Here is a 16,795-nt window from a genome sequence, read left to right on the forward strand (position 1 = left end):
CTCCTCAATCATAAGAAACCAATTGTAGCTTTCTTCCATCTCACTAGAGCATGAAGTGCAGGCTGGAACAAGGGACTGTTCCATGCTAACTAAAGCAAGCAAAGGGATGGACTGACATACTTTACTGAGGCCTAAGTTAAAAAGCCAAGAGAGTTCATGAATAACACAGGTGTACTCACATGTAAGGCAGAGGGATCAGGGAGGAATTCAGCATCTTCTCCAAAGATAAAGTCAGGTGGCAATTCTGGATAGTGAGCATTAAAAATTATATCCCCTATAAACAAGCAAAGGAAAATATCTTAATTGTTGTTCTGGGAAAGTCAATGAACACTCTTAGCAATAAACACAAACAAACCTAAAACATACCTTTAATACACAAATTACACATCAATTCAACTTCCTTAAATCTCACCCTGGAAAACGTACCCTATATACTCGTGTATAAGCTTAGTTTTTCAGCACCTTTTTTTCACACTGAAAAAGCTCTCCTCGGCTTATACACAGGTATATATGGTAATTGAAATAAAAGCCTGCTCCAGCCAGCCAATCTCAGACTCAGAAAATCTTTATTGGCATACAGGGGATGCTTTGGAATTTACTGTTTCTTTCTTCTGGTGTTTCTCCTTTTATCTGAGGGGCAGCATTGTTTGCCTTTTCTTTTTGGGGCTGTGTTTCTTTTAAAAGTTGATTTTTGCAGTTCTTTTTTCCAGTGTTCAGTTTTACAGTTCTTTATTTCAGTGTTTTGTTCGGGGCACTGCAGTTGTAGTTAGAGTTGTCCAAGCTGGTCTTATTTTGTGCTCCAAGGCCAGAAGCCTTGCAGCAGTTCTTGACTGCCCTAATGCCGTGACCCATACAGCAGGGGCAGTGGCACATGAGCTCTCAGGCGCGTGCACCACCACCACTCCTGCTCACTGTGGCACTGGCCTCCTCCACGCAGCCTCACTGATCTCTGTGGCTTTCATGAGCTCCGAAGCAGTGTGGAGGAGGCCAGCACCATGCCGCTGCCAAGCAGTCTTGGCGACGCCCAGGAAAGGGCTGAATGACCCTTGGAGGGGTCACAACCCCCATGCAACCCCCATGCTGAAAACCTCTGCCAGAAAGCATGAGTAAGTCATTACAATATGTGAACTTTGGTGCCAGACAAACTGTTGGATCCCTGTCAGCAGTTCCTGGAAGGCTGGTATAATGGTTGTAGGGTGTTCCCAGGAGGTAGAGTGGGGAGGTAGAGACCACAAGCAACTGGCTCATCCTGCAAGGGACATCATCTTATCCAGACTCCAAGGAAAGGATATTTAACTCTATGTAATCCTATTTTGCTCTGTGCAGATTTGGGAACTTCCCTGTTTCTATATTTCTTCTGCAGTAAAAATATTCAAAAGTTTTTTCTCTCAGTGTGCTTAATTGGGGCTGGGCAAAAGAACCCTAATTAAGCTGCTGGGCTATCACGTTTGTTTCCCACACTTGGAAGGGAGGGAAGCAAAATGGCACATTTAAATGGCTTGCAGCCATTTCAGCACTCTATTTTGCTCCTTCCAAAGCAAATAAAAATTGATTGGCTCGAACCAGCTGGATCATTTCAGGGCTTTTGGTTTGGTTCAGGGGATTGGTTTGAGAACACTCTATCCCTACATCTAACACAATGACTAGTGACTATCATATAGGGGTTCTTTAGGTGTCCTTTATCTCTGTCTGCCAAAAGATTCAGTCTTCTTTTGGAGAAGTCTATTTCTTAATTGGAAGTTGCCTGGCTAAGGAAATTTCTCTCTGGGATTAACCCCCAGTTTACTAAAACAGAATTATGTGCAATAACAAATAAACTACATCAAATAAATACAAAATCTTAAATGATTTTAAGCAAACCTGGCTCCTGAAACATTCTGCTTTGGCAGCCTTCTGATTAGAATGTCCATCTCACTCAGATGCATCCTGTGCTAAGGAGAGCTCACCGTGTCCCCCAATGGTTCTAAGGAGCAGCTTGTAAAAACACAGGTTCCATACTAAACAGAGGGTGTTGGTAACACCAGTGATCTGACCTCACCAAAATTTGCTGTTCAATAAAATTGTAGATGTTCAACAACTCTGCCTGTTTCTTTGTGAGCAGATGAAAGTAGCTTGATACCATTTCCTGTTCTACCTCTTCCCTATCTATGTCATCTTAGGGCCACCCTAACGTAGGATGGGATCTAGTTAAGTCCATGCTGAATTTTTCTGGTTTCACTGGACTTCTTTGGTTTTCAGCTGTAAAATGCAGTACAGGTCCAGTGGCACCCTGCAGTCTGACTCCACAAAATCGTCCCCCCTTCCCCCACACACGTTGGTGGCTGTTCTGTGCAGTTCACATGGGAACAGGCTGAAGTGTGGCCTGAGGAAGTATATAGTTGGACTAGCATGGGGAGCAGCAATCTCTGAGCTCCACACTCCATCACAGCACTTCAGCATGCTTTCCTTGCCCACTATCTGTCACACGTTGCTATTTCCGCCTGCACAGAACAGTGGCACCACTTTTGTGTCAGTCACTTGTTGTCTCCCCTGCAGCAATCCTAAGGATTGCTCTTATTGTATTACAGTACAATTACAATTTCTGTTTGGTGGATCTTTAGGAGAGCACAAGTGTGTCTTTCTCACCTTCCCCTCACAGTGCAATCTGTTCTGCTCCCCAAAATCATGAGAATCAGCACCTTATGAGGTACACAGTTAGGTGGAACATGGAGGTATGCTGTAACAGGAAGGAACTGGTGACAAATATGCTGACCCTTGCAAGAGCAGAAGAGCCACTTTGCTCAACACAATTTTGGTACAATTTTCTTCAGATTTTAACCAGTTTCTTTTAAGTGGTTCTCTGCTGTTGTTTTTAGTTTTGAATAGAGTGTTGCTAAAGTCTTTTACCACGTTTACATATGACAATACAGATGTCAGGACCCAAAAGTGAAGTGATAATTGCAATTCTCCCTTTTGCAAAGTTTCATTTTCAGACATTTCAGCTGTAACTCATGTCTGAATTTAGAATGCTTACTTGGATGTCTATATTCCTCTTTGAAAGGTGTTCACATTTCATTCACTGTGTAATCTCATGTGTATATCACTTACTTCCTGAAAACTATTACAGGAACACCAAGACAGGCTTGATAACTAAAGAACTCATTTTACCTTCACATATCTGCAGTTTCCTCTTGTGTCCACAAAACAAAGATGGATAGTAAGAATAGGACTGATTAATACCACATGACTAGGCTACATCCACCAGCCTTTCTAGAAGGCTAATTGTTATAAGCTGTCCAAGTAAGCAGATACCAAAAGACAGTAAAATAGTGCCTGTCATTTCAGTTTAATTCTTTTTATATAGTCACTAAGGGTTGCTCAAGCAAGTGTGAAAGATACTTAATAAGCAATGGAATTTAGAAAGAAACCAATGGATTAGGGAATAGAATCCCTGAGGGTGGGGCAAAAGACGTCATTAGAGAGAGAAGTGACTGGGATCAGATGGAGATTTCCACTTTACACAATAAAGTGTGGAGGGAGTTAGAATCTGATAGGTTTCCCAGCTATTTTAATTGTAGGTTGGTCTACCTGTTTAAAGAACTGGTACAGTTCTAAGATGTGTGAAGCAGCACATCCTAAAGAAGATGTAAGAAATATACATATCTGAAAAAATTTATAGGTTCATGCTGATCTGTTAATAATATGTAAATAGGACTGAGAAATATGAGCCTGTGGGTTTATTTTGTTGTTTGAGGAATCAGTTTGAACAGAATAAAAGTCACAATTATAATGTCATTCGGAGGATCTGAATATTTGGCTATTTATTCTCAGGAACAAATTAAATGGTATTTTTAAAAATCACTACATTTTGATAACTTTTTAACGAGTTCTTTCTCAAAACAGTAAAACTGGATGAATATCAAAGATAGAGATGGGCATGTACCCCCAAAAAATTGTGTCAGTTTGTGTTCCTGTTCCAAACCAAAGCAGGTTTGTTCATGAGCTGAACTTGTGGTGCCCACAAACCCTGTTGAAAAAGACTGCAGTAGCCTTAAATGGGGCTTGCAGAATGCCCAAGAAGTGTTGCTTAGCTGTTTAAAAGGATGGCACAGCCTTAAGCACAGTGGGGCGCAGGCTACTCAGTTGCTTTTGCAATTTTCATAGGGAACAGAACACAGGAGTTTTCTTTTTGATCTATCCATGAAACACAAACTGCTTTAAAAGTTCATGGAAATTCAGGACAGTAGGCTTGTTATCAACTTTGATTTGGGGACCACAACCAGGACAAAATCCATGATTAATTTTGCTTTGTGTTTTGGTTTCTGTGGATCCTCAATCATACATGTTGATGGTAATGAATGTAAAATCTCTTTTCACCTGGTTTTCATCCTGGAACACAGATTATTACTTTATCTTGATTCTGTCTACTATCAGAGTATTCCAGAGACCTGAGAATTCATGAAAAACTTGTTGTGTGTGCCAAAATATTGAATACTCACTTTACCAAGTTGGTTTAGTGTATGCTTGGTGACACTCGTAAAACAGCTCCTAGCAAACATTTTGAAAATATTTATAAGTCTCTTGTTCTTTCAGAAAGGTGCATGGATTTTTTCATGTGTGAAAGGCAAGGATGTTTTAAACTATGGGGCAACTGACCTACTTAGCAGTCCTTTTCAATAAGGTGCTACTACAGATCAATTCAAAATATCACGGATTCAGTTTTGCCATTGACTTAAAAGGGACAAATGAATCAAGTATTTGTAAATATCATGGGAAACAGAAAGTGCAGCTGTAGATTCAAAATGCCAACTCATCAATAAGCCACAATGCAATACCTAGATTTGTAGCATGGCAGTTGTTAAAACTGATAATCTGCACAAAACTGATATGTTATAAAAAGGATGTAGAAGCAGCCACAAAGGAAGCAGGCACTTGGGCTTACCCTCAGCACCATCCTCAAAGACAGAAGTATGGTCACAGAATTTCTTTTTCTATTGCAACATTTTGTGGCTTTCCTTCAGAGAATTTTTCTGCTCTTGAAAGATAATAGTCACACATCTAGCAACAGGATGTTTGGTGTTCCTGTGCATTGCTGCTTGCCGTTTCCCCTTGTGGCCGTTATGCATGACTTTTGCCCACTGACAGACATTTTTCTTCTAAGCCACAATTCTCTCGCATGCTATGATTTGTAAAAGGTAATATCTCTAGCACTTTTCATTTAATATTTATCGGTCAAATGTTTGCAAGGGTTACAAGGGGTAATAACCCTATGAATTCATCAGATCCAAATTCTTAGAAAGATCTGATAAATTCTACATGTATCTTCTTCTTGGATACCAAGAAGACGACTCTAACGAGAGACCACCTCTAAAGTAGCCAGAACTTGTGCTAACACTTTGTCTATAAGAAAGCAGATATTTCAAATATTTTAATCACTTTTTATGCATAATCAATTATACCTATAAGGCTATGACTTTTATGCCTTGTACATATATTCATTCTGTTTGTAAACTGCACTAGTAAACTGCTTGGCTAATCTCTGTAATAAATGTTGTTGTTGATGATGATTAATGGGTTACCTGTGGCAAGTCCCAATGATTCAATTAGGCAGGCATCTACTTTCTTTTATATATGAAAACAACTTGACCTTTTAAATTAATTCCAATTACAAATACCAGAGCACATAAATATTTACGTATTCTGAGTTATGTAGGATTATGTAGGGGTGTTATACTATCCAATCCTATCTATGATTACTAGACTGCAACTCAGTTACTGGAAAATTACATGTAACATAGAATACTAATGTCAATCTTTCTATCTCAAAGGAAGCACCATCTACTTTTGATAATCTTTGTCTAGGTATTCTGTTAAATTTAATAAATGTACTTTGCTTTTTTCAAAAATAATTCCCATCTGTGGAAATGTAATACCCATAGAATTTTCCCCATATACTTCCTACCCATCACAGAAAAGTCCTAATTCTTTTAAACTATTAGCCACCAATCATGTATGTTTAGTTACTATGTGGTCAGCATATAAACAGGCAAGAAGAACATCTAAACATGCTATTTTCATGACATTATGTTTGTTAGGAACATGCAGGCCTTAGTGTCACAAAAAGAAGCAATCTTTTCCCTGTAAAAACCACTTGCTTTACCATTTCCTTTTCTTAACAACTGAGAAACATACCTTATCAATTATTTATTTATTTTATTATATTTATATACCGCCCTTCCCTGAGGCTCAAGGAGATTTATATAAGAACATAAGAACAGTACATGAAACAGGCTATAACATGTGAGTAACCATGTTGTTGTTATGTGCGAAGTCGTGTCCGACCCATCGCGACCCCATGGACAATGATCCTCCAGGCCTTCCTGTCCTCTACCATTCCCCGGAGTCCATTTAAGCTTGCACCTACTGCTTCAGTGACTCCATCCAGCCACCTCATTCTCTGTCGTCCCCTTCTTCTTTTGCCCTCGATCGCTCCCAGCATTAGGCTCTTCTCCAGGGAGTCCTTCCTTCTCATGAGGTGGCCAAAATATTTGAGTTTCATCTTCAGGATCTGGCCTTCTAAAGAGCAGTCAGGGCTGATCTCCTCTAGGACTGACCGGTTTGTTCGCCTTGCAGTCCAAGGGACTCGCAAGAGTCTTCTCCAGCACCAGAGTTCAAAAGCCTCAATTCTTTATGAGTAACCATACAATAATAATAATAGTTGTAACCATATAACAATATAATAGTATAAACAATATAAACAATGCAACAGTGCAACAAATCCTGAGTATACTGGTGGAGTTCTGAGTTCTGAGGGGGGGCGGGGGTGGGAGCAGGGGCCCTTCAGTCACTTCAGTTATGTCTGGTCTCAACCAAATGCCTGGTGGAAGAGCTCCTTTTTGCAGGCCCTGCGGAACTGTTTAAGCTGTTTAAGCTGTTAACTGTTTATAAGACAAACATTATTTTGTGCACAGAGCTAAGCTAGAATACGGACACAGATAAAAATAGATGGACCATGGGAGAATCATATAAAAGATTAACAGTTTCCAATGTACCCTCTAGCCCAGCTGGTCTGGAGTTATGGGCTGCGTTGTCATCAATATGTGGATGACACCCAGCTCTATCTCCTGATGGATGGATGGCCAGACTCCCCCCCCCCTGAAACATTTGCCAGATGTTGGGAAGCAGTGGCTGGATGGCTCAGGCAGAGCCACCTGAAACTCAACCCCTCCAAGACGGAGGTCCTCTGGCTGGGGAGATAAGGGTGAGACCAGGAAGCGTGCCTCCCATGCCTGGATGGGGTACAATTGACACCGGCACCAACGGCCAGGAATTTGGTGGTGGTCTTCTATGCCTCCCTTTCCATGGAGGCTCAGGTGACAAAGGTAGCCCGAACGGTGTTTTTTCATCTGCGCCAAGCGTGGCTACTAGTACCCTACCTGTCCTTTGAACATCTGGCCACAGTGATCCAATGCAATGGTCACTTCCAGGTTAGACTACTCTAACTCGCTCTACGTGGGCCTACACATAGTTCTGACCCAGAAATTACAGCTGGTAAAAAAATGAGGCTGCGAGGGTCCTCACTGGCACATCTCGGAGGGCCCACAAGTTTAAGGTATCGGTTTTAACCTTTAAGGCTATATGCGGCTTGAGCCCTGCATATCTGCAGGACTGCTTGTCTGCCTATTCTCCCTGCAGAGCACTCCATTCCACTCTGCGGGTACAAATCTGCTGGTTATCCCGGGCCCCTGCAACATTCACCTGGCCTCAACCAGGGCCAGCACTTTTTTGGCCCGGGCCCCAGCCTGGTGGAATGAGGTTCTGGAAGAGCTAAGGGCCCTGCCAGAGCTTTTCACAGAGCCTCCAAGACTCTGTGCCAGGCATATGGTTGAGGCCAGGCTGAGGTCCCAAAAGTTACCATCAGGGGATCCCCTAGAATTAGTGAGATCAGGACCCTCACTCCTAATGAAAGAGCTCTTGATTGCAGCTGGACGGGGAGGGGGGCGGAAATAGGGAGTTTAATGAATAGCCATCTTTTAATGTGTTGGGGGATTTTTAAGGGTTAAGCTGTTTTTATTCTTTTATTGAGAGTGGCGGTATATAAGTAAAAACAAACAAATAAATTTGCACTGCTTAACAACATGTGCCTCTTATTTAGAAAGACTGGGATCTAAGGATTGTCTGTGCATATCTGGACATTACTTCAGAGCAGCAGTCTGAATTAAAATCGCTTGCAAAATCCCTTGCAAACTATGAGCCTGTGGCATTCTAGAATTTGACGTGTGATTAGAAATTCGTTCTGGGAGTGGCAGGCTATAAATCTAATCAAACAAAGTCCTGGACCAGTGTAAGTACTAATTAAAATTAGGTGAAAATGGATGGGGCAATTATATTTAACTTACATTTGAGTGTTTCTCCAGCATATGGAATATGCAACTTAAAACGATCACAGCTTGGCCCAAGAGTTAAGGATGTACAGCTAAAATGAAAGGAAGAGGTAGTTTATAAGCACGGCAAAACAGTATCAAATTCTGGCAACAATAAGCAGCATGTCCATGAGAGAGAATGAGTCTGGTGGCATTTTAAAGATGATGTGCTACATCTCCCTTTTTGCCACAACCATCCTAGAAAACACCAAGACTTCTGCAGGAACAATGGAGAAAAATATTCTGAAAGTCTGCAGGCAAAGGTGATGTAAAGCACTTTGTACATGTTAAAGTGATCTAGAACTAACTGAGAAATACAACAACTGGTGTCACACTCCTGAAGCCTATTAACAAAACAAAACAAAAATGAAAGGTACAAGAAAAGTACAAAAGTATCTGTTTTGAAATAGCTATTCCATGTTCTTAAATATTCTTCAGTAATGCCTATCAATTTTTTGCACTGCACACATCAAGGTTAGCATATCTGATTTTCTGGAAGTGATATATGTGAAGCTGCAGGTCTATCAGGAACTCTACTACTGACTGGAATTAGAGTTTCAGGGTGACCCTCTTAAGTCAAAGCATGCTTAGCATGTGAGCCACAGTTTATTTTATTTATTTATTTCTTGGATTTCTATCCTGCCACTTTCTGTAGACTCGTGGCGAGTTACACAAAATAGACAAAAACCCCAATAAAACTGATCAACTCCCCTTAAAAGGTATAAGAACATAAGAAAGCGGCATAATCCCTCTCTATCTTCCCCATCCTCAGCCAATCACCACATAACCATCAGTCAAGTTATGACACTAAAGAGGAAGGATCTGAAAGCTTTTGCACAATGTCCAAGGAGAAATTAAATGAGATGTGCTGATAAAACAGGTGATTGGAATGCAAAAGCAGGAATAAACAAAACCAAATATTTGGGTTAGGAGCATGGAGTGACTCTCAGAATTCTGTGAAAACAAGGATTTGTGCATTGTGAGCACAAGTTTCAGGCAACTGACTAGAAGACTGTATACATGGATATTACTGAACAGACAACAGAGAAATCAAATAGATTTCTAATCATAAGCATAATCATAAGCATAATCTAATCATAAGCAGAAGATGGAGAACCTCTATTCTCTTTGATAAAACAAGAACTGGAATCAATTGTGGTACAGATAATGAGCTGTTAATATCAAAAATAGAGTAAAGCTGAAGAAAAACACCAAAACATTCGTAGCACCAAAATAAACTCTAAACATCATCTTGAATAATTTTAAGAGCATGAAAAGAACAGATTTGCATTACTAACTGGAAGAACTATACATTGAAACAAAATATATTATCATGGAAGAAAGAACAAAGGCTATTCCTGTAGCCAAGAAAAGCCTTTATAGATGGCTGGCAAAACTCTTAAAATTGCTAAACATAGATAAGAAGCAAAAGTAGAAGATGACAGAAATAGAAACAGAAGTACAAATGCAGTATATAGCAAAAAAGAGCCAGTGTAAAGAAATTGAAAAGAATAGAAAAGAACAAGAGTTCTGATCCACAAGAACCAGGAAATCAAAAGAGATCTTAAAGTGTGTTAGGCATGCTGAAAGTTCAACACAGGATTACAGTAACTGAACCGGACAAAATAAAGGATGGGAACAATACACTGAAGAACTATACAGAAGAGATAAAAGTATTACTATTTCCTTCAAAAAAAGTGAAGTGAAAGCATTTGGGAGAAACAAACCATACAGGAGTAGATGAGATAACAACAGAGCTTTTTCAAGCCGTTCAACAGCCTGGAAATGCTTAATCTACATTCCATTTCTGAAAAAGGAGACATCAAAGACTGCAGCAATTATCAGACAACATTGTTAATATCTCATGCAAGCAATTTGTATTCAGAAACAGAAGAGATACTAGAGATCACATTGCAAATTTACACTTGTTACTGGAGCATACCAGAGAATTCCAGAAGAAAATATTGTGTTTCATAGATCATAGAAAAGTTTTCAACTGTATGGAACTTGAAAGGTTATGGTTGGTATTAAAAGAAATGGTCAGGCCGCAAAATCTAATCATTTGGATGCACAACTTATACTCTGGACAAGGAGTTACTGTTACTATATGAAGAAGCAGAATGGTTTCTAGTTTGCAAAGGTGTCAGACAAGGATGTAGTTGTTTAATCTACATACAGATCATACCATAAGGAAAGTCAGATAAGATTTAGATCAGCGGTTCTCAACCTTACCTTTTCTGTAACCCCAACTCGGCGATGGCTGGTGAGATGGCGGCAGTGCTTGCGCGCACAGTGCACAGGTGGCGTGTGCGGGTGCGCACACAGGGACACAACAATTGAGGTGCTGTGGAGGCGGCTATTGCCATGGCTCCGCGACCTCCGCTTACTTCCACCGCCACCACACGCCTCTGCATGCCGGCACCGCCTTCTGCACCTCGCAGCGGGCGACCTGGCAACCCCAGGGAAGGGGCCCAGCGACCCCAAATGGGGTAGTGACCCCAAGGTTGACAACCACTGATTTAGATGAATGTGGAGTGAAAACAGTTTGAGATATTCAGAAAATATTAACAGTTTGAGATGCGATACACAGATGACACCACAATTCTGACCGAAAACAGTAAAAGACTTGAACTGACCAGTATTATAGTTTAACAAAGATAACAAAAATGATGGCCACTGAAGAATTACACTACTTTAAGACTGACAATGAATAAATTGAAATTGTTCAAGATTTCCTATTCCTCAGCTCCATCATCAGCCAAAAGTGAGACCAAGGTGATTGCTGGGTAATTGTTGGGAGGCTTAAAAAGGGCTACTCCTCACCAAGGGCGAGAGACAAAGGGCTCTTGGCCTGTGGCTCTTAGCCTGGGGTTCTTGGCCGAGCAATTATAATCAGTAGATTATATCAGTAGATTATATTTCCACTGCCTAGACATTACAATGGACCTCCAGGACACTCATCCCATCATCTGCAGTGAGTGTGACATGATTGCCTTCCTCCCAGAAGACAAGATGGACTACAGCTGCCCCAAGTGTAAGCTGGTAAGACTTTTGGAGGAAAAGATTAGGGCACTAGAAAACAGAATTATTACTCTGACCCAAAGTAAGAAAGGGGAGGAGTTCGTAGTCCAGAGCTCTGCAACATGGAATAAAGAGAATAAAGAGAATACAACCAGTCCTGAAGAGGACAAGGAGATTGACCACAATAGGGAGCCTCTGCAGGCAGTTTGGAAAAAGACTGAACGGCGAAGGGCGAGACAGTTCTTGGGGCCTTTGGAGCTCCAGAATAGATTTCAGGCCCTTGCAGAGGAGGTGCAAGGGTCAACAAGGGAAGAGGTCCCAAAACAAACTCTAAGACAAAGGGAAGAGGCCACGGGGACAGAAGGAAATGGAGTTGAGAAGAAAAAAAAAAAGGAGAGTACTGGTAATTGGAGACTCCCTGCTAAGAGGAATGGATCGCCATGTGGCTGGGCCCGACCCCCTAACCCGAGAGGTGTGTTGCTTGCCAGGGGTGAAAATTAAAGATGTTTCAGAAAGGCTGCCCAAACTCCTCAAATCTACGGATCGCTACCCATTTGTGATGGTCCATGTGGGAACGAATGACATGTCCCTGAATACCATCGCTCCGATTAAAAAAGACTATCAAGATCTGGGGAGGAAGCTCAAGCAAATGGGGGCACAAGTGGTATTCTCTTCAATCTTGCCTGTCAAGGGAAGAGGAATGCATCGGGAGAGGAAGATCATGGAGGTGAATCACTGGCTGCGTAGTTGGTGCCGGCAGGAGAGATTTGGTTTCTGGGACCATGGGATAGGCTTTCTTGAGGAAGGCCAACTAGCACCTGATGGATTGCACTTATCAAAACTGGGGAAGAATGTGTTTGGCAGGAACCTGGGGAGATTCATCAGGAGAGCTTTAAACTAAAGCCACTAGGGGAAGGAGACGATCAACATAGGGAGTGTATGGAAGGAAAACTATCGGAGGCAGCCCAACCGGCAAGGCCAGCTCATAGGGAACCAAAAGTAAAAGGATTCAGATGTCTTTATACTAACGCCCAAAGCATGGGCAATAAAAAGGAAGAGCTGGAACTTCTCATGCTGATGGAAAGGTATGATCTAGTAGGCATCACAGAAACTTGGTGGAATGATTCTCATGACTGGAATGTAATGGTGGATGGATATGAACTGTTCAGAAAAAACAGAATAGATCGAAGAGGTGGAGGAGTGGCACTGTATGTGAAGAAAGGGCTTACCTGTCAGGAAATTCTAGTGAAGGAGAGCATATCTACAGTGGAAAGCATCTGGGTGAAAATAAGCGAGGGGAAAACAAACAGTGTGGTGGTTGGTGTCTGCTACCGACCGCCTGACCAACGAGAGGATGTGGATGCTGCACTTTGTGAGCAGCTTGAGAAAATATCCAAACGGCAGGACCTTGTCATCATGGGTGACTTCAATTTCCCAGATGTGTGCTGGGAAACAAACTCTGCGAAGCGTCCTCAGTCATGCAAGTTTCTGACCTGCCTGGCTGACAATTTCATTTATCAAATGGTAGATGAACCCACAAGAGGTTCAGCCATACTGGACTTAATACTGACCAACAGGCAAGAGTTGGTGGATGAGGTGAAGGAGGTGGGGACCCTAGGGGGAAGTGACCATGTCCTCATAGAATTCCTTTTGAGATGGGGAGCCAAGGAAGCTTGTAGCCAGACGCGGATGTTGGATTTTCGTAGGGCAAACTTTAATAAACTCAGAGACATGATGAGTGTCATACCATGGACGAGAATGCTGGAAGGGAAGGGAGCATGTGAAGGGTGGGCGCTACTCAAACAAGAGCTATTGCATGCTCAATCAATGACTATTCCAGAAATACGAAAGCACTGCAGGAGCTCTAAGAAGCCTATTTGGATGAACAGAGAACTTCAAGAGGAACTAAGAAAGAAAAGGAAAATGTTCAGGAAATGGAGGGAAGGTCAGAGCTCTAAAGAAGAGTACCTACAGGTTACTAGGCACTGTAGATCAATCATCAGAAAGGCCAAAGCTGAGAGTGAGCTGAGATTGGCCAGGGAAGCCCATTGTAACAAGAAAAGATTTTTCAGTTACGTGAGGAGCAAACGTAAAGTAAAGGAGGCAATAGGCCCGCTGTTGGGTGCGGATGGACAAACGCTAACGAAAGATGCAGAGAAAGCAGAAAGGCTTAGTGCCTATTTTACATCTGTTTTTTCCCACAGGTCAAAGTGTTTAGGCACATCTAGAGATGGCTGTAGCCAAAGGATAGTGCCTGGGTGGCAGGTTAACATGGATAGAGATGTTGTCGAGAGGCATTTAGCTGCACTGGATGAGTTCAAATCCCCTGGTCCAGATGAAATGCACCCGAGAGTACTCAAAGAACTTTCCAGAGAACTTGCACAGCCCTCGTCCATCATCTTCGGAACCTCTTTAAGGACTGGAGATGTCCCGGAGGACTGGAAAAGAGCCAACGTTATTCCGATCTTCAAAAAAGGGAGGAAGGATGACCTGGGAAACTACAGACCAGTGAGTCTGACCTCTGTTGTGGGGAAGATAATGGAGCAGATATTAAAGGGAGCGATCTGCAAACATCTGGAGGACAATTTGGTGATCCAAGGAAGTCAGCATGGATTTGTCTCCAACAGGTCCTGCCAGACCAACCTAGTTTCCTTTTTTGACCAAGTAACAGGTTTGCTGGATCGGGGAAATTTGGTTGATGTCATTTACTTGGATTTTAGTAAAGCTTTTGACAAGGTTCCCCATGATGTTCTGATGGATAAGTTGAAGGACTGCAATCTGGATTTTCAGATCATTAGGTGGATAGGGAATTGGTTAGAGAACCGCACTCAAAGAGTTGTTGTCAATGGTGTTTCATCAGACTGGAGAGAGGTGAGTAGCGGGGTACCTCAGGGTTCGGTGCTCGGCCCGGTACTTTTTAACATATTTATTAATGATCTAGATGAGGGGGTGGAGGGACTACTCATCAAGTTTGCCGATGACACCAAATTGGGAGGACTGGCAAATACTCCGGAAGATAGAGACAGAGTGTAAAGTTCTGCATCTGGGTCAGAAAAATGAAAATCCTGCCTACTGGATGGGGGATAGGCTTCTAGGTAGCACTGTGTGTGAACGAGACCTTGGGGTACTTGTGGATTGTAAACTAAACATGAGCAGGCAGTGTGATGCAGCGGTAAAAAAGGCAAATAACATTTTGGGCTGTATCAATAGAGGCATCACATCAAAATCACAATATGTCATAGTCCCATTGTATACGGCACTGGTCAGACCACACCTGGAGTACTGTGTGCAGTTCTGGAGGCCTCACTTCAAGAAGGACATCGATAAAATTGAAAGGGTACAGAGGAGAGCGACGAAGATGATCTGGGGCCAAGGGACCAAGCCCTATGAAGATAGGTTGAGGGACTTGGGAATGTTCAGCCTGGAGAAAAGGAGGTTGAGAGGGGACATGATAGCCCTCTTTAAGTATTTGAAAGGTTGTCACTTGGAGGAGGGCAGGATGCTGTTTCTGCTGGCTGCAGAGGAGAGGACACGCAGTAATGGGTTTAAACTTCAAGTACAACGATATAGGCTAGATATCAGGAAAAAGTTTTTCACAGTCAGAGTAGTTCAGCAGTGGAATAGGCTGCCTAAGGAGGTGGTGAGCGCCCCCTCACTGGAAGTCTTCAAGCCAAGGTTGGATACACACTTTTCTTGGATGCTTTAGGATGCTTAGGGCTAATCCTGCGTTGAGCAGGGGGTTGGACTAGATGGCCTGTATGGCCCCTTCCAACTCTATGATTCTATGATTCTATGATTCTAACCAAGAAATCAAAAAGAAACTGAGATTGAAAAGGGCAGTTATAAAACAGGTAGAAAAGATTCTAAAATGTAATAATGTGTTGTTATTACATTACAATTACTATACAATTACATTACAATACACTATAATATATTTTACATTACAATAATAAAATTTAAAAATTAAGCATGAATATTTGCATCCAAGATTCAAACCCAGCAGACACAAACGACCAAGAAAAACTTAGATTCATGCTTTCCTCAAAAACATTATAGACCATCCTGTAAAGAACAGAGAAAATGTTGTGCTGAACTGAAATGAAAAAGGGGGAAAAACCTCATCCCACTATACTAATTTGAGTAACCAAAAGGAAACATATTATTTTAATAAAGTTTCATCAAAAAGCCAAAGTATGTAAGTCTTCCTAAATAGAAAAAAGTTGTGAATTATGAATTCTTAATCAAACAGGATCAAAGGTGTTTCAGCAAAAAAAAAAAAAAAAATCACAACTTCTTCCAGTTGGAGAGGTATCGCTTCTCGGCCTTTTGGCTAAAATCAAGTGTGTGTAGTTGGAGAGGTGACAGGTTATGACTAAATGATTCTGAAAGATCCCAAGCTTTCAATGAGCAAGTGTATTTCATCAGGCTCAATACAGATATGTTAGACAGCAATTCTAACTAGGCCCACACAGAACGCCATGAATGTCCGTTAAATGAGGCTTACTTCTAGAAAAGTGTTTTTAATGTTGTGCTGTGAAGACACTTAAGACAAAGACTCGTTTTATAAAACAAAGTGAGCAGCATCAAAAATTAAAATTGGATAATGTTTTCTTCAAACTCTATTAAGATAAACCAGTTACAGATGAGTGCCTACGCAAAACCAAGGCTACGCAATCTGTTCCACTTAATATTTCTGGTAAGGCCTTGGAGGAGCAGCATGTCTCATGTCTTAAGTGCCATTCAGCGCTTAACACCCACTCAAGACAGCTGTGCCACTCCTGAGTGCCTCCTCCTCCAACTGGCCTGCTTGTCTGTCCGGCAGCCAGCCAATCGCCTTCTGTCCCCCACCCCTGACCACTCCCTCCTTCTTTCGCTTCCCTCTGAGGCTTAGAGGCTGCGGATTCCCGCTGCATGAGAGCTGTCCCTGCTTGCAGCCTTTTCAGGTCATGTGGGAAGGGAGAGGCCGTTCACAGAGTTCTTCCACTCCATCCCCCTAACCATGCTCCCATTGTACTCCTAAATGCAACAGGCTTGGCCCCTTGTAATCATATAAACAAAATCTAGAATGTGCCGACCACGCTGCATAAGCCATTTTTATCAAAATCTCAAAGATAAAAACTGGACTCAGTGGAAAATAAAAAAAGAAGCTGGCCAAAACTGTTCATGATTGACTGGGGCAGAAGCTACTAAAATATCTTTGCAGTACCTAAGGCTAAGTTCAGTGGCCATTAAGAAGGCTTACAAAGATGGAGGCAGTTTCTCAGTGACAATGAAGCCAAGGAAAGGACTTATGCTTTTAGGCTTGTCAACAGCCAGTTTGGTGTAGTGATTAGGAGTGCGGACTTCTAATCTGGCATGCCAGGTTTGATTCT

General features: G+C 41.9%; 1 protein-coding gene across 5 annotated transcripts in view; it reads right to left on the reverse strand.

Annotated features, from left to right (window-relative positions):
• The window catches only part of BABAM2 (BRISC and BRCA1 A complex member 2), a 201,928-nt gene that overhangs the window by 178,985 nt on the left and 6,148 nt on the right, over positions 1-16,795 (reverse strand). For all 5 annotated transcript variants that reach the window (XM_077341574.1, XM_077341567.1, XM_077341539.1 and 2 more), the window contains exons 3-4: positions 8,379-8,455; positions 180-274 (exon numbers count right to left, since the gene is read on the reverse strand). In XM_077341574.1, coding sequence (XP_077197689.1) covers positions 180-274; positions 8,379-8,455 — 172 coding nt within the window. The remainder of the gene's footprint in view (positions 1-179; positions 275-8,378; positions 8,456-16,795) is intronic.

Source organism: Paroedura picta, chromosome 1 (assembly GCF_049243985.1).
Source record: "Paroedura picta isolate Pp20150507F chromosome 1, Ppicta_v3.0, whole genome shotgun sequence".
NCBI lineage: Eukaryota > Metazoa > Chordata > Lepidosauria > Squamata > Gekkonidae > Paroedura > Paroedura picta.